The 27,004-nt window shown below is 35.3% G+C and overlaps 2 protein-coding genes across 5 annotated transcripts; both read right to left on the reverse strand.

Moving 5' to 3' along the window:
- Positions 1-267: 267 nt before the first annotated feature.
- On the reverse strand, positions 268-15,385 carry LOC105166535 (uncharacterized). 3 transcript variants are annotated; one of them, XM_088882634.1, is made up of 13 exons: positions 15,049-15,379; positions 14,803-14,959; positions 13,476-14,107; positions 12,670-12,830; positions 10,859-10,919; positions 8,979-9,044; positions 8,182-8,267; positions 6,805-6,865; positions 4,765-4,965; positions 4,354-4,419; positions 2,287-2,366; positions 2,078-2,201; positions 268-783 (listed from the first exon to the last, which is right to left on the reverse strand). In XM_088882634.1, the coding sequence occupies exons 2-12, from the start codon at positions 14,945-14,947 to the stop codon at positions 2,087-2,089; spliced, it is 1,674 nt and encodes a 557-aa protein (XP_088738760.1). In that variant the 5' UTR covers positions 14,948-14,959; positions 15,049-15,379; the 3' UTR covers positions 268-783; positions 2,078-2,086. The 3 variants fall into 3 exon arrangements, 2 of the variants coding, with proteins under 2 accessions (XP_088738760.1, XP_088738761.1); XR_016066377.1 differs by lacking the exon at positions 268-783 and having other exon boundaries at positions 2,139-2,201; positions 4,354-4,439; positions 15,049-15,382; XM_088882635.1 differs by lacking the exons at positions 268-783; positions 2,078-2,201; positions 2,287-2,366; positions 4,354-4,419; positions 4,765-4,965 and adding an exon at positions 5,165-5,538 and having other exon boundaries at positions 15,049-15,385.
- A 1,286-nt stretch (positions 15,386-16,671) lies between these two features.
- Positions 16,672-26,256, reverse strand: LOC105166536 (UDP-Glycosyltransferase superfamily protein). Of its 2 annotated transcripts, none has more exons than XM_011085919.3 (14): positions 25,563-26,256; positions 23,983-24,069; positions 22,293-22,396; positions 22,110-22,160; positions 21,098-21,269; positions 20,678-20,998; positions 20,031-20,234; positions 19,433-19,939; positions 19,109-19,318; positions 18,644-18,832; positions 18,306-18,478; positions 17,801-17,953; positions 17,599-17,680; positions 16,672-17,477 (listed from the first exon to the last, which is right to left on the reverse strand). In XM_011085919.3, exons 1-14 carry the CDS (start codon positions 26,040-26,042, stop codon positions 17,088-17,090), a joined length of 3,123 nt encoding a protein of 1,040 aa, XP_011084221.1. In that variant the 5' UTR covers positions 26,043-26,256; the 3' UTR covers positions 16,672-17,087. The 2 variants fall into 2 exon arrangements, with proteins under 2 accessions (XP_011084221.1, XP_020551073.1); XM_020695414.2 differs by having other exon boundaries at positions 23,983-24,062; positions 25,563-25,701.
- Between the last annotated feature and the right edge of the window lie 748 nt (positions 26,257-27,004).

A 27,004-nucleotide genomic window follows, 5' to 3' on the forward strand; every position in this document is an offset into this window, starting at 1 on the left:
TTTTGTTCTGGCATTTAATCAGAAATAAATACATAGATAGGAAAAGACAAAAAGGAAACTCAAATAGACTTTGATGCTTGTAACGGCACTTGTACAACTCAACATGCATCAAACCCAATTCTCACTTGGGATTGTTTTGAAGTAAATACTATTAACATATAATAATATTATTAGCATATGATAGGATTGTAGTTAAGTAAATTAAATCTTCTTTATGTTAATGGCTGTTTGGTACATAAGAGAAAAGAGTTGCAGAGAGTATGCAAATAAACACAACTATTTGTTTCCATTTTCTAACTGTCTCAGGAATAACATTTGCCTAAGTTCTCGTAAAATACAAAATTCAAGAAGCTGTTTTACCTTACTTTTATTCGTCTCTTCCTAACTAAATTACAAAACCAAATATACTGATAAATTTGCAAAAAACTGCATACGACATATCTCTCTCTCTCTCTCTCTCTCTATCTATCTTACAAAAACTTAAATAACAAAACACGTCAAAAGTAAAACCAAAGAAAGGCAGAATAGTGTAACTAAATTCCTCTTTACATATAAATCATTCTGAATAGAACATGTGTTTCTCTATAGATCAGCTTTCAATCGGCAGATTAGAGTGTTGTATACTAAAGTAAGGTATCGCAAACTCGAGTTCTTTGAAGGGTCTTCAGAAATTTGTGTCCTAAGTAAACTGAACATTCGCATAGCCACAAATTTGTAGTCTGACTTGCATCTGTGGCTTGTTCGATCAGCACAGAGTGAAGTCGTTCCATGTTGAGGGCCAACCTTCAACAGAAGCAAATTTTGCATGTCGTCATGTAATAGTCAACAATAGAATTCATACCCTAGAAAACAGTAGTAACGTAGTGACAACACCTTTTTCCTAATCCTGAAAAAGAACCATGAATTTGCATGGTTGGTTCATAGTTTAGCAATATAAATCTCAGAAGATGAATATAAGCACGTGTACAACAAGGTCAAGTCCCGAGATTCGAGGGGAACTGCAAAAGACTATACTCGCTACAATCGAACAGCAGCAGCAAGACCCTCAGCAAGTCATCGATAGTCCAAGAGTAACAAGAAAATGGATGTTAATGGAAGGCATTTGGCAGAAGTGAAATGATAAATATTTCAATTTTATCTTATTAACAAAGCAATCAAGCTCGAATAACATTAAATTTCCAACTCAACTGAAAACCGAATAGTGTTATTACTCCAAAAAAGGATGGCAAACACAATCTTTATGCAAGCTGGGTGTCAGTAAACAATGGCATTACTCGGTGGTTTGATGACTAAAGACTGTGCCGGACCCATAAACAAACTATTGCTGCTTCGTTGCTTGAAATACAACCACATAATTTCATGGAGCGACATAGTAATTTTCAACTTTCACTAATTTGGCCTACAAGATTCTCAATAACTCAATGAGAACATGAAATTTTCAGTTCTTACATCGATAAAAAGTCAAACAAATAACTGGCTAAATATAATAGACTGGTATGGTTAGAGCAAGTAACATTACCGCCCATCAGATATAAATACTTCTTTTAGCCAGTGATCAAAGTAATATTCCCAATTCCAATTATCTGTTCATTATCAAAAGCACTAAATCATGGGTGAGGTTCTTAATAACTTGCCAAGTAAGCAATATACCAGGTAAATTAGAAAGTGGTATGGCAATTAAGTCCATCATCATAGGTTCTCCATAATGCTTTCAAGATGATCCAAGAATACTCGTATCTAGATATAATCAAAAACAAAGATCACATTCCGCATATACCAGACTAAACATGCACATAAAGTAACTGGTTTTGCATATCTCTGGTGTGTTTTAAAAGCTTTAGAGCATAAAATTTAGTTACAAGATAACTATGCATGTTGACTCACACGAGTTATCACTGAATATAGACTATAATATCCTTATATGAACATCTCATATCTGCAAAGCCAACCCTACTCCTCAATCATATAATAACCTCCAAGCAAAGTTCGAGCAAGAACATATATATTTTCACATCAGACCATTATAGTCAACCCCCTCCATGCGAGCAAAATTAAATCAGCAAGAATTTGCACTTACTGCTGTCCACTACTTGTATCCTTCTTGTAACAACAAATGGCGATAGCTTCGGCCTCGTATAATCCGCTGCCAGTGGTACTGGATGGAACTCTTGAAGCTCAGACCTATCCGTTCTTGAACAAGCCTGCAACACTTACTTTACATGAGAACATGCCATAGGGTAGTTACTTTCAACTTCTAAATTAGATTGGTTTATCAGCATTTCTTACCATCTAACAAGGCATCTCTGAATGCCACGGCTGATGGGGCGAATAAAGGATGGGTCTCGTTGGGTATACAACAAACCAACCTAAATATAATTAAGGAAAAGAAATCCATTCAAACTCTTCAAATTCTTCTGAACTAAACCAAATTGGAGAAGTGCATCAAAGGTCAATATGAAAATGGCCTCACCCAATAAAGGATTAATCATGACACATATTTTTATAAAATATCACTTCCACTAACCTCTCTTTTCTAAGGAAAATAAAGGGATCATTACACTTACATCGCCAAAAAATAGTCAAATTACGCAAATCATCCCTCATAAATTGAATCACAAAAAAAGTAGCTTGGAGTGCAATTAGATGCACCTTTATGTATAGTCCACACCAAGTTCAGTTTATTTTGAGTTAAATTAAAATTGCATAAACTAATTTTTCTCCATATTTTTATCTTCACGAGAAGCTAAGAAATATGAAAATCTTAAACTTATTCGTACTTCTACAATATAATATATATATATATACACATTATGCATAGAATGAATATATGTATAGCATATATACTATACGGATAAAATCTATCACAAAACAATTTGTCACTTAATATTACGAAGTAATATAAACAACATCATATAGTATCAAAATTAAAATTTGAAGTAATATTATTAGGAAAAATTATTTGTTTAGTCCTTTAAGTTTTCCTGCCATTAATTTTAGTCCTTCAAGTTAACACGTTTTAGTTTTAGTCCTATAACTTTAAGAAATGTGTAGTTTCGGTCCTCTAACCCAATTTTGGACAATTTTATCCCTGTACAGATTTTTAAAGAGCAAATTTAGTACATCTCCATTCATTTTGCATCTCATGACTAATGTTGACATAGAAGGTATGAATTTATGGAGACTTAGTTTTATTTCGAAAGCACGTTGGGCCTTTAAGAGCATTAAGATGGAATATTAAGCTTTATCATCAAAAGGGCAAAAGAGTCCTAAATTAGGCTAAAGGACCGAATCTATACAACATTGATTGATAAAGAACTAAATCTAATATTGCCAAAGTTAAAGGACCAAAAGAAATTCAGGTCAAAGTTATGGGATGAAAATTTTCTTTTTCCCTAATAATATTAACTTGCATAAACACATTTAGAATAATATTATCATGCGATATCAAGAAGTTGAAGAAATATTCATGCTTTTATAATAGTAAAAATAAAAATAAAACTAAAGATAAAGATAGAGATATAATACATGTACAGATATAAATATTCATGCATCCTTTCAATTGCTCTAAATTTTTCTGGTTATTTCACATTTCCCTATAAGGTGTTTTTAGCAAGTATATTACATTATAAATATAATGTACAAAGTAATTGATAGGAATTAATAGATATAAGTAGTTATTAATAGGAGGTACTAAATATAAAGAGTAATTAATTAAGGTAATAAGTATGAAATGTCATTAATATAAATTAATAGGTAATTCTTACATTTTTACCCTCAAAACTAATATAATATTATATTAATTTAGTCAAACTACAAAATGAAATAAACTTTTAGAATTATTGATACTTTTATATATAGTATAGATATCGATATAGATATGGCTATATACAATGTGCATATACTGTTGAGAGACAGAAAGGTGAGCAAAGAGTTTGTAAGTTAGACTTTAAACAAAAGGGTAAAAGATGCCCTCACAATCTTTTTCATTTTCGTTGTTTTACTCTTTTCGACTCCCTTTTTAACTAGCATAGGGCAAAGAAGATAAATTATTTGCATAATTTGACTCTTCCGCAAAAGGATGTCAGTTTAATTATCCCCATTTAAGACAATGCCTAAAAAATTCATAAGTTTCTCAAAAGAACTCCTGATGATAACACCATAATTCTTTATAGCTAAAATCTCCAAGGATTTATGTAGAGCAACATAAATATACTCTCTATTGAACTGGCAAAAAGGCATTTTTCTGTACAACAAAGTCTTTTTCAAAGATTCTATATAAATTTCTAATGCTAGCAATCAGCAAATGTTAGGACACAAATATGGTGCAAAAGTAAACTGAACAAACTTCAGTACCTCTAGCAGCGCAATGGCAGCAGGATCATCGAAGAACTCAAGGCTACAATCAGCAAGATAGTTAACCTGCAATAGTGAAGGAAAACCTGAATACTTGATTAGTTAAACCAAATAACAACAGGTCTGTCAGCAGTCTTGATGATCGTTACATGAATAAATCCTTCAGTATAACTGCAAACTATAAATAGAGAACTATACAAGCTTGAGATGGAAAGTTTGCATGATTTAGGAGTTGTGCAAACAACAAAGAGTTGACATTTATATATCATATAGTGACATCATTTGGAAACGTAATCTCTTATCAAATGCAGGAGAATATGAATAAGAACTTGCCTAACTGCAGAAATATGTCACACATGTAACATTTCCTCACTTGAAGCAAGTATTATTACAGTTTAAGAATTAAATTACCCCAAATTCTGCACCAACTAGAGACTGAACAAAGTCCATTAGCTGAATTTTAGCCCATGATTGGATATCTGTTTTGGGGGGATGCCTCCAAGGAGCACCAAACCGTAATCTATCTTTAGAGACTTTTCCACTTTGTGCATCAACAGCAAACTCCTCCAGGAGCAACAACGCTTTATCCATGGCAGGATTAACCACATTTACCTGTGGAGATAAGTTGTATAAATATCTTAACACGCCCCTAGCACGTACAAACCCGGCTCGTGAACCTTTTTTTTAATAAATGGGTGGCAATGAGATTCGAACCAAGACCTCTTGATTGGCTTGGCTCTACCACCTCATTAAAAGTTTAAGGTGTTAGGATGAGAATCATTTACAACTAATATCTCAACGACACAAAAAGTCATGAAAGATTGTTCGCAATTTATATAAAGCAAAATACAGGAATAAATAAAAACATAAATCTGAAAAATGTACAGACACTTCTATGGTGAATGAAAACATTCAAGCAAAAAAAGCACCTCACTGTTAATACATCTATCATAGTGATTTGGTGTCAATCACCATATAAATCTGTCTACCACTGGGTACAGTAAGCTTACTAATTCTGTGATCTTCAGTGTTTTTACAGTGATTCAGAAAATACCCAATTGGCCATGTACATGCCAAGAATACGCAAGTTACTTGAGCTGGACAGTTCTCTGATAAAGCAGCATAGAAATGACAAATAATTCTCCGGGTGAATAATTCTTTTGAGAGGCCAGAATGGCACCTCCTCTGTTAAACAGTTCATAATGAATCAGACAAGAAAATATGAAGAACTGATGTGAGATAAAGAAGGCAGAGAAAAATAAAATACTAGTGTAAAAAAGTTAACACAGTTTAGCAGGGTGAAACGTCACAAATGACAGAATCGATCCAAATCGGTCATCAACAAGCTCTCTTTACCTTTGCATGTGTTCATATTCTTACCACACTTATCCTTGCTTCTACTTTTTGACTTTGTTCAGATACAAAGAAATTTAAGGCCTTTGTTACTTTCAGTTTCCAATTCTGCTTCTTTCTTTCACTTTCATATTCTTTTGCACATATTTATCTTGTCCTCCAGCGATATTTGGCACCTATTGTCCAAGTCATTTTGGTAAGGTGCAATACAGAATTCGTACAACCTTATATGCTCTTCCCAAACTATCCTTTCATTTGTTCCCAGTTCATCTCCTACTGCCAAAAATCATACCTGATCCACCTCCTATATGAAAGTTAAAATCAGTCAGAGGGTACCTTTCATCAGACAGAAATGGCAGATTCAGCATGACAAAAGCTCTTCAATTCTTTGTTTTTCATACTTTGTTGCCACAAAACTTCCTCATTGTCCAAAAAGAATTTCATCCTTTCAGCATCTCTCCTTCTAAGTTTCAGTTGATAAGTTGTTAATAATCATGGTTCACTGAGTTCACAGGCAGTATTAGGTGGAAGAATCCACCCACCAAATACTGTTTCCTCTAGATACACTTGATCCACAATGTTTACCACCATCTATGTCATTTTCCCAGTGTTACAGCTCAACCAATTTCACCTGACACTCATCATTTATGTGCCTGCTCATCCCCAAAGCCAAACTTCTGTAACCATTTCCAACAGCATGCACCAAAACTGATCAGCCATCTTCAGTTCTGAATTCTCCATTCTCCCTCACTTCACACATTCAATTCATTCAAAAAATGTAACCTAAATCAAAATCCTGTATTGCTACTAACACAGTATTTGGCTTGGCCAACAGAATATTGCAGTTTGACAGCATCAACTGCTTCCTCTCATAACTAGATACCATCTTGCAACTTGCAAGCAACTATCAATATTCTTGAACACCATAGTGATTCACAATTTACTGGGGATATCAAATTTGCAGCTGACAAGGAGGAAAGTGGGCATTTCAAAAAAGAAACTGATACGATAATATAGTATGCAAGTAAATTCTAGAAGGCAAAATGAAAACAAAAGGTTGGAAACATAAATTAGAATTTAAGCTCATTAGAAACTTACTTGCAAATATGCCAAATACAAGTCCACGATATCTTCAAAGGTGCTCTTGTAGTTCATCACCCTGTCATTGAACGGCGCTGTTAATTCAGCTAGGCTAGGTACTCATTGTGTTTTAAGAAAACACCTATGGAAAAATGTAAACGATAAAATAAATTTTACAAGATGCACAAGAGAAGTTCTTCCAGATCTCAGATCACCAATTAAGCATAATTCAGCAAAAAATGCTCTCTAGAGACTAAAAAGCTATTAAGCTTTATCCTACATTAACTTAGATGTCACTGGAAGCTGCTCTGATGCTGCTCTCAAGATTCTGAAACCATGAAGGCCTCTTCCAAAGGGTTGCTATTCAAAGGGCATGTGAGCAAAGATAAAAAGGCTTATTATGATGTAGACTGTATTGGCTCAAAGCTGACAGAAATCCTACTCTGGACATTGCACCTTTGTCAAGGGAAATCTTGATGGCACAAGAAATAAAGTATAACTGCCAGGTCGAGTGCAAAAGTTAAAATACAGGCCTTGGCACATGCTAGTTGAATGTGGTTAAAAAGTTTGGTCTGAAAATTGGGTTTCGCGTAAACTAAGCCCCTACTTATGTACTGCACAATCAAGTAGCTATCCACATCATTAGTAATCCGGATTTTTTTGAGAGAATGAAATATATTTACCTTGATTGTCATCATGTTGGTGAAGCTGTGATGAGTTAGAAAACTTGCATCACATTTACTCATTGAGAGTGATGGATCTTTCCACTAAAATCTTCAAGGCTTAAGCAATTGAAGACTTTTTGTATAACAAGCTGAGCATGATTGATATATATGCTCCAGCTTGGATGAAAGTTTTAGAATAATGTTAGAAAAATTTTCGTATCTTTTTCTGTTTTATTTTTGGTTTGTGGATAATTGTACCTTTACGTAATTTGTGTCTAACCCCTAATATCATCTGTACATATTTGAGATTGGGGTTCTTCAATTATATACACTTCCTCGCTCCTCTCTTCTGACAGTTTTTATGATGGTGAGCCAAGGTGTAGGTGTCGGATGGAGAGACATAGCACAAGATGGAGCAAGAGAGTGATCACACTTGCATTCAAAAAAAACAACACAAATAGAATGGACACAAGTTCAACCATGTTTTTACACTCCAATTTTAAGAGAAGGTGTTCATTTAAAAATGTATAGAGTTATGGAAACATATAAGGATTGGATGACAACAGCACTTTTTAGCGACACATGTATCAATAAACTTAATAATGCACTATAATCACATGATTAATAATAGGAGAAGAGCACAGATTAAAGATTAATTGCACGAATTAACCAGCATAGGCATTGCCTGAACAAGGACCTATAGCAAAATTAAGTTATTGGCAATACTTACTTCTGGTAATAATTACTTAGCTTGAGCGCATAAACCTCAAAAAGATGTCTTGGATTTGGCCCAAATACCTCAACAATTACATCCCACTGCAGATTGGATAAGTTTTGTGAATATTTGCACCAGTAGAAATTCAGGCATGTGTGTGTGTTTGCCTGTAGTCTGTATATATACAAGTATATCTAGGAGCGTCTGAGTGCAAATTCAAAAGTATGAGTAGGATCAGTTCGAGATTGCTGATAGTTCCTTCACAAACCTGGTTTGGTTAGAGGATCCGGAAGGGCTTAAAGCATGAAAAGGGCAATATGGTTCAAAATATGACGTGCATATAGATAAGTAATGCTAAATTGTTTCTTCACATTGATCAAAGTTTTGGGGATTCTCAAGATGAATAGAAATTATTTTTCTTATTTCTTCTATGATACCAAAAAATCAGGCAAAAAGAATTCACAAATAAAACAATTGATGCTTTGAACAAGGAAAATATAAATCCAAGCAAAGATTATGAACCACACAGCAGGGACCAAGAGGCTCAATGTTGAAAGAAGTACGACACCTTCAGGTTATTCAGAAATTAAACTCTGTTCATTTCTAGATTACTTATATATTGATAACATGTCGATGGGCATGGGATGATCTAATTTATTTTTAGCGTTCGTATTTTATAGAACTTACAAGTGATGACAGAGAGTTCTAAAAGAAACTGAAAGAAAAGTAGACATAATTTGGGGCAAGCCATGTAAACTACTATTTATGAGCTTAAGATACAAATGAACAAAATCTCTTCATTTGAATAATACCTCAGATTGACTAAAATAGTCACCAACCATATGCATTTTTGCCTCTGCTGGAGTCCATCCAAATGTCTGAAATTAAAGGTTGCAGATCAAACTAATCAAAATATAGATAAGTGATATAGAAATAATATTTCAGTTTAAGGGTTACAGAATAATATTGAAATGATTACCTCAAAACTATGCAAAAGCAAAAAAGAAATATCTACACTAAAACACAAAAGTAAGATCGTTTCGTAATATCCAAATAAAAGAAAAAAAGATTGTTTTGTAATACATGAGTGCACAAGACTTGCAGGAGAAAGCTTTTATATTTCTACCAATTCTATGTATAGCATCAAAAATAAAAACGCAAAGCTTTATATCACCATCATTTCAGTGTTAACATGTTAACAACTTCACACACTCACAATCTCCCTCCGGGACTCCGAATAAGCAACCTCTTATAACAACAATATGTCCATGGATAGTCTTTTCATGTTATATTAAATTAAACCGACTATGTGAAGATGCAACCAACTGTCAGAAAAAACATATGCTGATGTTTAAAAACGAAAAGATAATGTTAACTGCAATAGGTAAAGCAAATATCCAAGGATCAACATATCCAGCAAAACTCGTTACCACTACATACATGGCAGAAAGATCTTGCAGTTACCATATACTTTGGAAGGTGGTAGATTAATATCTTTACCTATATTATAGTTTATCATATCCAGAACGTTTCTGGTGTTACTTTAAGCTCAAGTGTTACATGTGATAGGCCCCAAACAAAACAACATTGCAAACTCCTTATAGCCGAAGTGATTGAACATTGAAACAAATTGCAAACACACTTTCCTATTGGCCCATCCACTTTCACCTCAGCACCACCAAAACATTTTAAAGTGACTGCACTTCTTTTTTCTCTTCTTTTAATTCAAAGTTAGTATAAGATACAAGAGGAAATAGCATGCAACTAAATCACTGGTTTGAGAGAAACTTATTGCTCAAGACAGTGCCTGTTCGAATTGCTTCTTTCTCTTTCATTTTTTGTCTTTTTCTTTTCACTTTTAGTGTAGAACAAATTATTTGAGGAAATCGATTGAATCTTATCACTATCCATGTTATTGTAATATTCTTTCAGATTCTAAAATATTTCCGACTCATTTTCAATCAAATATCTCAAGAGATAGCACGATGACAAAAGTACAAGGTTTTTAGATTATCGAAGATCATTTGTACCAACACTACGTCTGTTGGTTTTGCTGTCTTAGGAATAACTATTCATAGAGCCTGACCATGTCCAAAAAATGTGAAAAGAAGACAATTGGAAAGACATGATTTACGTAGTTTGCGAAATTCTCCTACATCCACAATTGTTCAAAGTCGATTTCTTAATAGAACAATCCGTGTGAATTACAATAAAAGGTCACCCGTCAACAACCTATATTAGGGCACGTATCGTAAGAATATAATTTAACCCTGCCAAATAATTCTTCGAAGGCCAGGGCCCGAAACCCCACTCCAAGCAGGGGGCACCGGCTCCTGCAAATCCCATCAACTCAACACGAAGTTGGATCTGCGGTCGCCGGGCCTGAATGCAAAGTTGGGGCAAGCTCCATACTCCAACATGCTGCCCCAACCGGAAGCTACATTTATGCGAAACTTAAGTTGTGATGCAGCCTTTCTCTAAAATACAGTTTAAGATTCTCCCACTCAGTTTACTTTTATATATTATAATGAGAAAATGATTCTTCAGTCACACAAGTGCCACTGAACACGCATGAGAGTCCCGCGATCACTAGTACTACAATGAGAAAAAGCGTCGGTTCTTACCTTGAAATATTCAACATTCATAAACACACACACACACACACACAGAGATATAGAGAAAGGGCCCCTACCTCACGGGAGATGAAAATATCTGGAAATCCAAAATCCATAAAAGCTCTGTACGAGTAGTAGCTGCAGATTTAATATCAGCTAATTGAGAAAAATGACAATGATAAACTCAGGATTCTATCAAACTGAAAAGCAAAAATATGTTTGAACCTACTCCAGAACTTAGACACAAAAGTTATGCTAAATGTAAAACAAATTAAAGAAGTAACTTTCAACACAAATCTTTATTCAGTATTTCTTTTCATGAAGTGCTAGGTCAATTAGTTCAAAAAATATCAAACCATTATAGTTGATCCAGGGCATTTCAGGACTCAGGAGCAAGTTAACCGATAAGATTTTACAACATTATTATTGTACTGTTGTACAGTAACTAATAAATGGTTAGTTACCACTCAAAATTGGGGAAAAACATATGGTTCTGTAAAGATAAAAGCATACACTCCATATTATCATAGATAATTCTGGAAGTCAATTCCAGTTATATCTACTTGTATAGCTTTTCTTACTAGAGGTGCCTAGCATTTGGCATTAATTATGGCAAATATCTGAAACGACAATGGTACTGCCTAGGAAAAAGAAATGCTACGGAGATGAAATTTTTCTTCTGCTTATGAAGTAACAAAGTTATAACTTAAAGACATTGCTTTTTCTCCTGATGATAATCTTGTAAAGAGCGACCTTAGACTTCAATATTTCTGAATTTGCCAGGTTTTTAGAATTTTAAGATTGGGAAACAACAAATTTTGTCACCTAACACAGGATATTAGTGGAATGTTATCAGAAACAAATGCTGCAACATCCCATGGGAACCACCTGCCTTTCCTTAAAAGCTTAAATAAATTGCCTAGCCCATAGAAAACAGTGGTCAATATCCAAAGCGATAAATAAGAATAGATATGTATATATATACACGTACATGTATAAACTTATTCATCTAATGGTTGAAAAAGAAGCTTCAACCAAGAAGATGAAGGAAGCTTGTGGCCAAGAAGTTTTTCTATGTAATATGGAGATGCTAGGAAAATAATTTATGACATTAACAGGAGAGAAATCTCAAGACAAGACATCTATCCTCTACTGGAGGGGAATATATCCATACTAGAGGCCATTAAAGAAATCTCAATTCTTGGGCAGAGCTCTCCATGCTGATCACTGTATATAGTTTCTCAGAAGTGGTGTTTAAACCACGTACACTCCCTCACAGTTGTGGAAATGGGATGTCGCAATACATCCATATTTAGACAACGTCTATTAGTGGCGCAGTAGGAAAGTGAAAGGAAAGCAAAACATACACATGATTCAGCAATTTGGTTTATAATAGTGAAAGCCATCTCAAAGAATTAAGTGTGAAAGTGTAAGAGAATTGCTGAAGCACTTCCTGTTATTGTTTATTTGCCTCATACAAACCAAAGACAGCAACAGTTTTTTTCCCCCACATGATGTACTTTGAAGTTAGAGATACAAATTAGTTTGGTGCAAAAGGAATAAACTAGTTATTTCTTGGTCCAGCATGGCATAATGAGACTGACTGTTTCTCGCGAAGTAGTATTTTTGGAAAATCACAGAGGGACAGTGACAGAAAAATTAAATAGTTTGAACAAAGATAATTCCACCAAAAGCTACCTGTACACACACCGTGGTTATATTTGTTTTAACTTATTCCCGAGAAAAGTAGACAAAAAATCAAAAAGATTCTTTCTAAAGAAGATATATCATTCATAGGAAAGGCACTACATTTCGACAAAGTTGATCGTGCTTCAACAAATTTGAAGGTCCATTTAAATTTAAACCAAGAAGAGGTAAGAGCAATTACCTATCAGATGTTACAAGAAGAACCGGGAGGCACCTCTCATTTGCTCCCAAGGCTATTATTCTCCAAATCAGACTGTCATGGTACAGGGATCCACATATTGTTCTGTCATCCTCTGAAACAGCATTCTTCAGAACCTCAATATTGTTTATCACCAGCTTCGGCTACTTATTTATCATACCAAGACAAGGTAAAAACAACAGAAGAATGAGAAATTAAGAAAGCAAAGAGAGAGAGATAAGATAGGGGAATGGATTAGTCAAAGATAATAATCACCCATAATCATATAAGTCAGATGTATATTGTGTGACTATTTCCTAGCTTATAATCCAATTAAGCAACTAATTTTGTTTCAACCATCCACATTAAGTATCTGCTTTTGAAAATGCATCAAGCTTACATCTATAAAGTGAAATGACAATTGCATAATCACCCATAATCAGATAAGTCAGATGTATATGGCGCGACCATTACCTAGCTTGTAAACCAATTAAGCATCTAATTTTGTTTCAACCATCCACATTAAGTATCTGCTTTTGAAAATCCATCAAGCTTACATCTATAAAGTGAAATGATAACTGCACGAATATAATCACTTAGTTAGGGAACAAAGACCAATTAATCATTCCATGTGAATCAAAAAATCCCTACAAAACAAATAAAGTCCAAAGTACACTTAAATTAACAGGTCTTCTCCTTCGTCCTTTTTTTGAGTTTCAAATACCCAAATTTACCTCATCAATGGAAAATACAACTGATACAGTTGGCTGAATTATGGTAGTAAAAGTTTAATATTTCAGCTAAATCACCTGAAAATAGTCCATTTCAGCAGCCAAAGACAACAACTCGAGCAACAAACATGGCCAATCAGTAGCAGAGTTTGCTAAGGACCGTGAAAATCCACCCCTGTTATTCAAATCGCGAACTGCATTCTCCCTCCATTTTTCTTGAATCCTAATAACCTCTTTGGCCAATTTCAATGCCGCCATGGCCTCCTTGTAATATGACCCCTCCTCCACAGGAATGCTCTTATCTAGAACCCAATCTAACTCTTGTTCACACAATCTAGAAGATAACTTAAAAACTGCACTGTCCCACAAATTTGATGTGGAAACCCTATTCTTTTTAGTTCTTACAGGCATTCTGGAACCTGAATCTTTGTTCAAAATTTGGCTGAGGGCAGTGGTTGGACTATGCCATTTGGTAAGAATGGTGAATATTTGGTGGGAGCTAATGGTCCCAAGCTTTATGGCCCTTTGAGTCATGGATTCAAGGCAGTTTTCAAGCTGATCCTTCAGCGTAACAAGTTTAGGAGGTGGACAAGTGGTCCATGAGGTCCATGGATATGACTGACCATGCTTCGGATGGTAATCCTCTATCGACTCCGCAAAGTCAACATAACCAGTAATATGAGGGCCGGTATTCCATCTCTCAAATAGACCTGTCAAACAAAAAAAGGGAAAGCCATATTATATCAAGTTCACAGGACTAGTATCCGCGTACCTCATGGAGGCCATAGTTCTAGTTCCATTTATTAATGAATAAAATATGTGGCGATCTCTTGAAAGACATGGAATATTGGCAGCAGAACAGGGAACTATGCACAAATATCTACCAGAGCTATATAACAGGATAGATGAATATTCTCTATACAATGTATGCTAATACCAACAAGATTTTGTTTCGTGTGATGTGACCAAAAACATTATAAATTGATAACAGACGAACAAAGAAGTATTGAGTAAGAGAATTCCTAACAAGGAAAAAGAAAGGAAAAAAAAGGCTTCAAAATATGGCAAAAGCTTTACTGCCTATTACTCTTAACTCAAATTCTAAAAGCTAACAGAGTTGGGAGAAAAAAAAGCTACTATTACATGTTTGGAGTCCTTAAATTATTCCAGCAATCCAAGAAAATAGAAACAATTCTTCGAATTAGTTGAAAAGTAAAGATAATACCAGTACCCCTGTATGAGCCCATTTCATTATTTTCATCTTTTTGCATCTTCCTTCACAAATTCCACAGAATTACATTAATGGGTTCTGCATACAACAATACTTCTATGCATTTGTATATTAGTATAGAGCAAACATGCATACATGTACATGAACAGAGAAGGGAATTCGATTGTTACTTACGTTCGAGGATGATGGTGGTTTTGCCGACGCCACGGGGTCCATGGAGGATTAGAGGTTGAGGCACGCGGTGGTGCTGCACGTGGTTGTTGAGGACTGTTTCCAGCAGGGGTCTCGGAATGATGCGCCATGCCTTGCCCTTCACCATTGATATTCAACTCTGCAAAAATTTACAAAACGTAAAGCGAATAGCAATAACATAAATGACAGAGTCCAGACTTGTAGGGGCTACGTGAGCATCAAACTTACAGACATGGCAGCTACGAAGCTTCAAGACTATAAACTCAAGAATCCCTTCTCTAAGTCTCTTCACTCTTCTCGGGCACTTGTTCTTTTGTTTTCACAGAATGATGAATACCCTCATTCTCGAATTCTCGTTTCTTCTCGTGTTGGGTTCTCAAGAATCGAAATGGGTTCTACTTGTACTCAGTTGTTTAAGTGGTGGAAATCACCTAAACTGAAGGTCACTCCAATGGCGGCCAAGAAGAGCAGAAATTGGGGGTTGGAAGGGGGAGGGTTGTCCACGTACCTTAGGTTGCAGCTTCCATCCGAAGAATACTTGAATAACATTTTTAAGTTGAACAAATATTAGATTACTAATTCGGAATTATGAGTTCGTAAATGTACAAATTAAAGGAAGAGGTAAATGATTTTTCAAGAAGTGAAAATAAAGTCGCTGAACTCGTGTTCGCAGTTTTAACTCAACGGCTTGCCATAAACGATTTCGAGCTCAAGCTCATTGTTTTTTTTTTTTTTTAACTTTTACTTTTTTAATAAAATATATTATTATAAATATATAATATTAGATATTACTTATAAAAAGTTTTTAAAAAGATATGCTACAATAATTTAATTTAATATTATGAATATATGACTTCGTAATATATTTTGTATATATCTAGTATTAATTTAATAGTCACATAATTATTAAGAAAATATATATATTAAATTATCTAAATACTTACGACATAATATTATATAGTCATATTTTAACATATTAATAAATTAATAAAAGAACTCATAATACTTATAGTATAACATTTTGAAAATATATCTACCCAGATATAAAGAAATTAAAATTGAATTGCATATATTAATTTTAAAAGAATAGATAAGTATAAGCTATTCTTGGAAAGTAAAATGAGAATTATTGTATTTTTTAAAAATTTAATTATTTATTTATTTTATAAAATAATTATTCTAGCGTATCTTAATTTTATAAAAATTTAAAACAAAATAGGCCCAACTGAGCCTGATCCGAGTTTCAATTAGATTGCTCCATGAGTGGGCCTGAATTTAAAACTGAGTCCACTTGAGCCAATTAAAGGCCCAGACCACCCTATGGTCAATACAATTTTCTGTTGGTTTTGGAATGGGCTTTTACAAATTGATCCGCACCAATGGTGAAAAAATTCAACCCACTGTAGCTAGAGACTTTAAAAATAGGATGAATCACAATATCTATAGTATATTTACACAAACCATTCATAACTATTGAAAATTACACAAACATCCACCATGAACATCAACATCATCTTCACAAACCACCTTTATTTTTTAAAAAGTTACAAATACACTCCTAAAAATATAATATAATTGCACAAACTACTCATAATTTTTTTGTTACCAATGGTAATTTTGATAATTACGCAAAACACAAAGAAAATTAATGTAAATAAACCATACATTAGAGTGTACATAATAATTTCAACAGTAGCATAGCACACATCCAAGGATGAAAATTTCCCTAAACTTTTAATTTCTAATTATGTGGGAGGGAGGAAGGGAAGGAGAGAGCGAGAGCAGACTCTCCCAAGCCCCAAACCCTCGGGGAAACAGCTCCAATGAAAATCAACTTGGGAGACAACAACAAAGAGAAATTTTCTTCCATTATCGAGAATGGTATGTACAAACTGAGAAAACCACGAAAAGAAGAAGGTACAGAATCACTATTGAATTATGTTTATAGTATAGAAAAATAAAAAATAAAAAGAATCGTAATCAAAATTGGTACACCTCAAAAAACTTTGGAGCCAGTAGAAATTCTGAAAGGCTTCAAGCATGTGACGAGCCAAAAGTTCGTGGGCTCAACCTTGCTGAGCCATCTCTAGCTACGCATGTGTTATGTTAGAGTCGTGTCAGCAGTAGTCTAATGCCTTAGACGATTTAAGCCGAATTTTCGCCAGGATATCTCTTATCAAGACCAAGCTGAGAATGCACATTTAGTCCAGTTGCTGCATCTAACTCAGATGGCTCCATCAATAACATTAATTGAACCTATCAGCCTCCTATCCTCCTAGTGTCTTCTGTCTATATCCATGCTTTAACCGGTCAAGTAGTTTCTCTTTTGTTTTTCTCTTCTTGTCCATTTTCAGCCTATATCTTTGTTCTCTCTCCCTTTCATATACACCTTGCCAGTAAACTTCCCCTGTTAATGGCCACAGCCATGGTCTGTATGGATGGTCATCATCATCTGCAGCCTCTGCAAGGTCTTCGTCCATGCTTTTTAATAAGGTGGCATTGAAGTATTTGGACCACATAGATCCTTTACGATGTTCAATAGGGTGTTGTTCTTTCAATGAGCCTGTATGAGGATCAATGTAAACCATCTTCCGTGCACTATGATAAGCCCATACATTTACCAAGACTTCCAAAAGCCGACAGTAACAATGTTTGTTCTGGGTAAAGAAACAATTGAACATGAGAAACATTACTTTTGCTTCCTTTCCTTCATCTTTGTTCTTTGTCAAACTGCTGAAAAGTCTAAAATAATGAAATTTTAGGTCCAGGCATACTCACCTGAGGTGCCGAAAAGCCTAGAAAACAGCCGGGCATCTTGCTTGAATTCACGTGTAGACTATGAAGAGAATCAACAAACATCCTGGAGAATTTTGAAATTAGCGCCCAAGAGATTATTGGCTCGACTGCCTTGATGTGGTATGACTGACAGAAAATACAACTTTACATGTATGAATGAATAAAACTGTAAGCATAAAAGTACCTAGAGAACATTATGAACTCCAGAAAGGAAGGGGTAGGCATCACCCAGCTGTGCAGCGCTGACCAACGCCCACCACCTTCAGGCATGGGTGGAAGAGCTTCTATGTTTGATGGTAACCCATACGTTCTTCTGAATGCATCTTCAAAGGCTGTTCTGTATGTTTGAAATGGGAAGATGAATTGGCATCTCATGTTTTATAATCCCATAACCAGACAAGACCCCACTTGTTAAGTAAAAGAAACTTTAATACCAATTCAATCACTGAAGGGAACTATTTCAATAAGTTACAAGTAACCAATTTATGTTTGGTTGAGATAAACCATAGCGCACAAGGAATAAAAGGATATTCAACTTAAGTCACCTAGTAACAGTAGCTCAAATGTGTTGTTTAATATTTATGTAAAATTATAAACAGGCCACAAGCAGCTCCTTGGAGAAAATAAGAGAAAGAAAATGAACATTAGATTGAATATCAAACCACATGTTATTTTGCTGGAACACTCACCGGCACCTTCCTGCATTTATTATGTCACATGTGGACCAGAAGGTAAGCAAATCATTTTTTCCTACAATGCCACCATCCATGTCCAAACATGCCCAGAAGTATATCACATCTCCTTTAGGGTTTTCATGAATTGCTTTCTCTAAGACCTCTTCTGCATTTGTGGATAAGGATACCTGAATGATTGAGCAAGTTTCCTTCAATATGCTGGCAACAAAGTCATCCATGTGAAGAAATACTTCACCTCAGAAAGGAGAAGATACAAGAGATCTCAATCTTTTATATAACTTTCAATCTTAAGAGAATTTGTCTGCCAATGTGGGCACATATGATAGACGCACCTTCCTCCCAGACGCACGCCATGACTGAAATCCTATCCACGGCGCCTTGTGAATGTCATCGATTTTATTAGCAACTGAAAACATGCCTCCAATCTCACAGAGGATATCACGATAATATGTATCATTCAAGATGGGAAGCCGACCAACTGCATCCACGTCATCTGAACTCAATCTTTGGGCTCTAGTAGACTGATTCAGCAAACATAGAGAAAGTAAGAACTACAAAATTAATGCACAAAGCAAGAAACATAATTAAACAAATAAACAGATCTAAATGGTTGCAAGTCATAAGATTACCAAAGTGGATAATAGTGGATTACCAAAGTGATAATACTGGCTCCTTCATTACAGAAGAAAACTATAGATCAAGTTAAAAATGTGTTGTAATACTTGCTCCCTCCATCACAGAAAAAAAAAAAACAGAAACCAAGTTGAAATGCATCAACCTAGTTATATGGAACTTACAAGACTTAAACCACGGTACAAAGAACCATGGTGTAGAAATGGCCAACCCCCCGCACCATTGTAGATCTCATAAATGCATACTGGCTGACCAGTTCTTTCTAGCTCGCCTTCATCCCTCTCATTTGTTTCAAACCTAAGCTTTTCAGATTTTCGAGCATTGCGATAGATGTCATCCCATTCACCAATGTCTTTCTCCATTCTTTCCTCGATCTACAGAGCACAATACGATGCTTCAGTTATATTAAGGCAAATGCAAAATAGAGGGGTGGGGGCAGGGGTTGGTGGTGGAAAAACATTTTGCACATTACAGAAGAATTATTATACCTCCTCTCTTTCTAGCATCTCAACTTCCTCAGAGCTTTCTATTTCACTCAAGATATCCCAGTCCAACAACGTTGGAATATCCTCTTCCAGATCTTCAGAATTATCCTGGGTTATATTCTTTGACCTAACATAATCTTTCATGTCTTCCTCAAGATCGTAAACATTACTCGAATTCATCCACGAATAACCTTCTAAAAGTTCTGTATTACTATATATCTGGTCAAGTTCCCTTCTGAATAGACTCCATTCCCAAGTAAGATTTTTCAGCTCAGAAGGACGGGCTGGCAGCAAGACATCTGATGGGAAATCAAAGACATATTCAAGTAGTTCTGCATAACCAACGATGCATTCTGCTGCAAACATGTTCTTGGCATGCAGCCTTCCTGAGGAAGCAACAGAATGTGCAAATCTAGATAATTTTCCCCCAGATATCAGAAGTGAAAATGCATTTGTTAAAGCTTCAGCATCATTTTTCGGAAAAATTATCCCATGTACTCCATCAACAACCTACCAATTCAGGAAATTAAGAAGGAAAGAGAAACCATTAGTTCCAAGCAAGTTCAACGATAACTTCAAAAGAAAAAGATGAATGACATACATATTTTCTTATGACTGGAAAATCTGGGGCAATAACAGGATTTCCAAATGCCATGGCCCTTGTCAGTAAGGGAGGGAAGCCCTGCTCATCTTGAGAGGAGCCATACAGAACAATGTCAGCCATCAGTATCAATCCGTTCACATCACTATTTATGCCATAATGCTTCAATGATCCTTGATTGAGTCTCAAACGGGCAGCAACATCCTGGATGGATGGAGAATCAATGGCCAGTATATTATACAAGGATCAGCTAAATAAACTCCCAAGTATCCAAGAGGAATAAATAATGGTATCAAAACACTTTGAATTCCACCTCTGACATTTAAGATGGAGAAAGAACTAGAAACTAAACATTAATAATAATAATAATAATAATATAACAAAAGAAGCATAACATCAATCAAAAAAACCATGAAATGAGGTCCGCCAAAACAATAAGTTCTGAAACAAACTGAGACTTATTATATTATATGAATCATGACCATCAGCTGGTATGTCATCAACCAAGAATCATTACTGGAATCAGTTACCAATTTGAAATGGGAGATCAAATGTGAGGGGTGCAATTTATTATAGGCATTTCGAAACCCACATGAATAAATGCACCAGAGCTATAACTCTCGAGATAGTAAAATGTGAATCTGTACCTGCAAAGCATCATCATAGTCTTTGCTGGAGTTTCCACAAAGGAAGATAAATTTAGATGTAAATCCAACATCATTTGATCCCGCATATTTAAGGAGCAATGGTTCTAGATCATGCATAGCCACAGCATAATCCCAAGCCAGCTCATCGTAGAAGAATGAACTCCCAACAACTAGAACCAGCAGATCATCATCATCAAAACCATTTTCCTTCCTCAGCTGAGATCTGGAATGGGTCTTACTATAGCTTTCTGCGGCCCAAACATCTAATGGTGATCCAGGAATCACAAAGAAGTTTCCAGTGTCAAGCATGCTATATAACATCTGATACAGCAAAAATAGAATCAAGAACTGAGGAATTGCCAGGTATCCTGCTATTGCTCATGTCTTAACTATAAAAGAAATCCAGGAGAACAGATTTACCGGAAAGGAGAATTCTTGAAATACCACAACATCAGCCCTACTAAATGCATTTTTCCAATTAGAAATGAGGCGGTCCCAGCCCATGTTCACATACATTGGTAGGCGATTGGCAAGAGTATCCTCTTGAATAATCCATATCAGTGGCACAGAGCAGAAAGGCTCCTGCATAAGGCTGCATAGATATAAAATTCACAAATCATAGCATCTCAAAAGACGGATGCAATTTTACTCTTCTAAGGATCTTTGATGTTCTATCATGTAATTGTATGCAGGAGGAGACAAGAAAGTAGATTAGTTCTCAGAAAATTGTCATTATATATATATATATATTTTCCAGAGAACTTCATGTTTGACTCATATAACAATTTTCTGCACCTTACGTCAAAAAGGTCCTCGAGGCTTATTATTATACGGGAGAGTGGATCAAATTATACAATAGACTATTGCAAAGAATCTACTAACAGTCTAGTTAAGAAAAGGAGGCATACCAACTGGAATTAACAAGAGCTAAGAAAGAGAAGTTTAAGATGACATGTTCAAATGCAGGCAACGGAAATTCATCGCCACATTTTGCATGTTTCTAGTTTCATTAGACCTGTTCTTGACAACTATTGCTCACACGACGGCACTTAATACATGGACCTTTATCCCCAAATTTTTTGCTTAATTGATTACCACAGGGAACTGAATCATATTTGTGCAAGGTTCTTTCTTTGTCAACTATAGTAGCAAAGTACAAAATATTTGCCATCTGAAACTTCTAAGATCGGAAGAAAGTTTGCTTAAAAAAAACAGCAAAATCAATGAACTTTGCGTGGAGAAATGTATGCAGCAGCTGTAATTTTTTATTTTTCTTATGCTTTTAATATTATCCAGAGAACAGTTAATATTGAAGGCCACAATTTGCATGATAAATCTTGGAATGTAAAGAAGAATGTAACTGAATTGCCAATACTAATTTGTAAAGAAATATTATAAATAATTTTTGAAATTCAGAGAATAAAATCAGTACCTCGAAATAGCATCTTTTGCTTCAAGAGAGTCCAAAATAATACCATCAAAACTGCAGGCATGAAATGGCATCACTAATTGTACAACAACGTAGACAGAACTTGTTAACAATATATGCAACTGACAGATATTTAACCAAATAATGAACTTCAGAGTGACATGAAGAACAGGGAGAGCGACATACATTGACCAATCAATATAGCCATATCTTTCAGGGGTTAACATTGAGACTTGACCTCCAATTTCTTGCCAAACTGTACGGGCTCTGCCATCTCCCAGGGCATATATCTGTTAAAGAAGGGATAAAAGCTTTTGAACATGCAAATGAAGAAGACATACAGAATATTTAGAAATTGACGAAGAATACAAGTTAAACTGTCTGCTTATGTAGGTCAAACAGCTAACTCCTACAAGAACTCACATGTAGAGTGGAGAACCCTATATTTTATGAAGAGTTCAAGTTAAATTATCCACCAGTATTAGAGCAGAGAACTGCAGCAGGTGGTGTGTTTCAGATACATCAAATTCATATCCAATCAAATGAATTAGCTACTAAAGCTTAGGAGTTGATGAGGGCAGACACTCAGATGTCATACAAACTAAATTTACTGAGAGTCTTTTACTTCACACCTAATGCCGGTAAGATTACTAACTAGTCTTCCACAGTCGCACCAATACACAAAAAGGTTGTTATTGAAGTAATATATGTCAGAACTTAGAATCTACATACCAGAACTTGGAAGTAGACACAGAGAGCTGCCCAATTAGACTTTTGCGCTCCTATATTTGATACAATTTTCGGCACTTCGGTTGGATGTCTCATTCTCAAGGTTTAGCATAACCTATCTGTACAGGTAATAGGGCTTCCTTTTACTTAATTACATTGAGAGCTTATTGAATATATTTTATGTTCTCTGGGCCATACTTTACACTTTTCCACAAACTTTCTTTTTGTTCTTGGCAAGCAGATGTTAGTTTTAGCAATGAAAGGAAGGAGATAGAGAAGGAGAGACATGAGCACAAAAATTGGGCAACTGGTCTTAAGATGTTAAATAAACTTAAGACCAAGAGCAAAATAGCCTAATATGAATTTATTTTCATAGAATCATCAGCCAGCTTAAAAGTTGGTTTTATCAGTTAAATTTATATATTATAAGAATTTTAATATTAAGACAACATGAGATAGTAAGATACATATATCCATATAACCAAAATCTCACTGGAGAGCAAAATTGTTATTAGAAAGAGCTAAAACATGAACAAATATAAAGATGCAACAATGTTCCAAGTAGTGGATTTTAGAAGTTTCCAGATAAGCACATCAAGAAGCTAACGTCATGTGCTCATTGGGTAACTTCGCCATCCAGTGCTCTGCATGCCATTAGTGGTAACGGGACAAGTTTGTACCACCCAGGATCTGCTCAGCATGGTTTTAGCAAGACCATAAACCCGCCCTCTGGTTCCAGTTGGACCCGGAACCCACCTCACTCCACTTCAAACCCGCCCTAAGCCCAACCCAACTTCGTACCCAGCTGGTCTTAATGGCAAAATCCAATTATTTCTTTTTTCCTCCAATTAATTAATGTAATTTAAAAAAAAAAAAAAGATTATTGTTTATGAACATTTAATGAGCTATTATTTTGTTAAAAATATATGTATTAAATAAAATAAAACATCTAAAATTAATAAAATATACTTATAATTATTATTCAGACTCGGTAAATAAAAACCCATCCCTCGACCCAAAACCACTAATTTAGACCCGGTCCCCAAACTACCCCCCAATTGCCATCCTTAATGTTAGCAACCATTGTCATCATGAATTGAAGTAACAGTAAAAAAGCATTGAAAGGCAAACCTTTCAGGAAAATTACCTTAAGCAGATAGCCAAGACCTTTCAAATTCTTCATCACAGAATATAGCATCAACGTTGAAGGATCTTTCTTCATGTTCCCTAGTATCTTACACACATAAAACAATGAAGTATTAAATTACAAAGGTTACTGCAAAAGCACTCGCAATATTAGTAACGCCTGCATATTTTAATCAAAAGACAGCATTAAAACATATTAAATTGATGGAAAAAAAAATGAGATGTTACATCCTACTACTAAATGCACTTTAGAAGCCAAAATAAACAAATCAATGAATAGTGCTAACCATTTCAAATCTAGAGATCTATTAATTAACACATGATAGTAGTTTTTAGATTGATCCCAAAAAATAATGCATAGTGACCTTTTGCCATGAATTAGATATAAGGGCAATCCAAGTATAAAGGATTCTAATAACCCAAAAAAAAAAATTATAAGGGCTTCTACGCAAATTGCTGAATACATGAAAAAAAAAAAGCCCATAAAGGGAGAGGCTTCTCTCTTTCATTAATTTTTCAATTGCCCACATGGTTAAAAAACATGTGGATTCAATTCTCTACCTGTTGTAACTCAAATTCTTTTGGAAGTATGGATTGTTCCACTTTACCACATTTACTGTTCTTGCATGATCATGTTTCCCATTTTAAAGTGTTTTTCTTTAATAAAGCAGTACTATCGCATTTCAGGTTTGATTCCATGCATCAACAACTAATCAAGGTCAGCAGAATTTGCACATGTTTCTAATATAAGCAAAAACGAATAATCTTGTATAGATGATATATAGCTTCACAATAGTGTAGGCCTATGTTCGGGACTTCAACTATTTTCCGCATTTTCTTCAACTACCGTTCCACTTGAAAAGGGATTGCATGACTTAGAAAGAATAAAAGATGAATAGATGAACGATAAAACTTGACCAGAGCAATTTAATCTTAAAGCACTTTACAAGAACTTTGTCACTAGAGTGAAAAAGAAGTGTGCATCTATGATCTACAGAGATCGAATAGCTGTCATCACACAAACACAAAACTGACCCAATCCTTCATAAGTTGCATTTATAGTTTAGACTTATAAGAGAATATAGGACAATTATTAATTGCACTACAACCTGAAATCAGCAAAATATGCCACACCGCTCTTAACTTTCATATTGAATAACGAATCCTGCCTTCTACAGATATGCAGGCTGAGTTATCATTGTTTTCTAGATCAAAATCACCAAACTAGTGCATATACAAATCTTCAGCTCCCCCTGAACATTTGTTTGTCTAACCGTGCATATTCCTTAAATTTCAACATCAAGAAAAGGTAAGAGCATTGCAGATGCAGGAACTGAGCTCTTCTTCCCCCAACAGACAAGCTCAATCTTGGTATTTATAATTGTACATTCTCTAATCATCAGATATAAGTACTCAGTAGTTTCAAGAAACATGATCAGGTGCTACCATTTATTCTCAGCAAATACAACTAATCTGCACCAACACAAACTTCAGGAACGAAAACCCGTTCTAATCTATGGATTCATATTTTGCACATTACATCAAAAACATGTACAGAAAATGTATTGGTCAATCACTTACCAGACTGATTCTTGGAGGCCGAACGCCGATCCTCGGCTGACTTCTGAGCCAATTGAGCCTGCTTGCGTTCAGCTCAAGCCGCCAGCCCGGCACAAACTCCAAAGAGCTTCCCAACTCCAACCCCTCCTTAACGGACCACCTCCACCGCATTCTCTCTCCGCTAACTCCCTGCCGGAAAACCGACATGATCGAGCTCTGCAAAACCATGGATGCGAAAGCAAACGTGAAAATCACCATGAAAATGCACAAGTAGAACCACGATTTCCCTATAAAGGGAGCGAAGGAGAGCTTCCGCTTATGGTGGTGGTGAGATCGGGAGGTCTTGTGGGACGACGCTGTCTTAGAGGAACGCGAAACTGCCGCGTCGGTGCTATAGTTGTTGTATCGTTTGAACGGAAACCGGTCTCGGATCGAGTACAATGCGGCCGCCGTGGGGTCGTCGGAAGCGGGTTCCGGGCTGGGTACCTGGGTCCGACCCATTGATTCGAATCCCAGAAATGGGTCGGCTCACTGGTCTCTCAAGGTGATACTGCGTAACAGATAGAGAGAGAGAGAGGAGCGAGCGCGAGCGGGAGCGGGAGAGAGGAGGGAGTGTTGGGTAGTGTGACAAAAACCTGAAGAAGAAGAAGAAGAAGAAGGAAGAAGTGAAATGAGAAAATATTGTTGAACTTTCCGACGGGACGCGTTAAAAACCCTTTACGCGCTTCTTTCAGATATATGGCAGCGGAAACTGGATCCAATCCATCTAAAATTCAACTAATTTTCTTTCTTTTACCAAAATATAACTGAAATTTTCTTTTTCTAAATATAAATTTTTTGCAATATTCCATCTTGATATGATTTTCCATCTTCTTATTTTTTAGTTATTACCAACAAGAGATTGGGCTTGATCCGACCAATTCAAAATTATTTTGGCTCAATAAAAAGTATGTCGGTTTGATTAAGGTCTAATTGGAATAGAATTGATCTTAAATACGTGTCGAGTACATAGATTGATCTTAGGTCGGGTCTGGATAAGGTCTACTTATTCAAGCTGTTTGGCCGACCCAATTGGCAAATTTTTTGTTTTAATAATATTTGGCATGTAATATTTTTATTTTTCTAAATTGAGTATGTGTTTTAAACTTTTGAAACTCTAAAATATTTATCGTTATTATTCTACTTAAAAATAGTACGTTAATTCGTTAAAACTCTTTGGTCCTATTTACTTTGTGATATGAGTTGTTTAGGTAAGGTCCAAGTGGCAAGTGAATTTATATATTAAATAATATGTATAAATGTCCTCCTTTAATTATTCCCTTCATTTTTTATTTTAAATATTTAATTAGATAACTCTTTATTAAGTATTAAAAACTTAATTAATTATTCCACCTAGAACGTGGAATTTATATGGACAAGCTATCCAACAAAATTTCTTACTTTTATACTTATATATATTTTAC

The sequence above is a fragment of the Sesamum indicum genome, linkage group LG7 (genome assembly GCF_026168435.1).
Source record: "Sesamum indicum cultivar Baizhima isolate 11 linkage group LG7, ASM2616843v1, whole genome shotgun sequence".
In the NCBI taxonomy this organism is placed as follows: Eukaryota; Viridiplantae; Streptophyta; class Magnoliopsida; order Lamiales; family Pedaliaceae; genus Sesamum; species Sesamum indicum.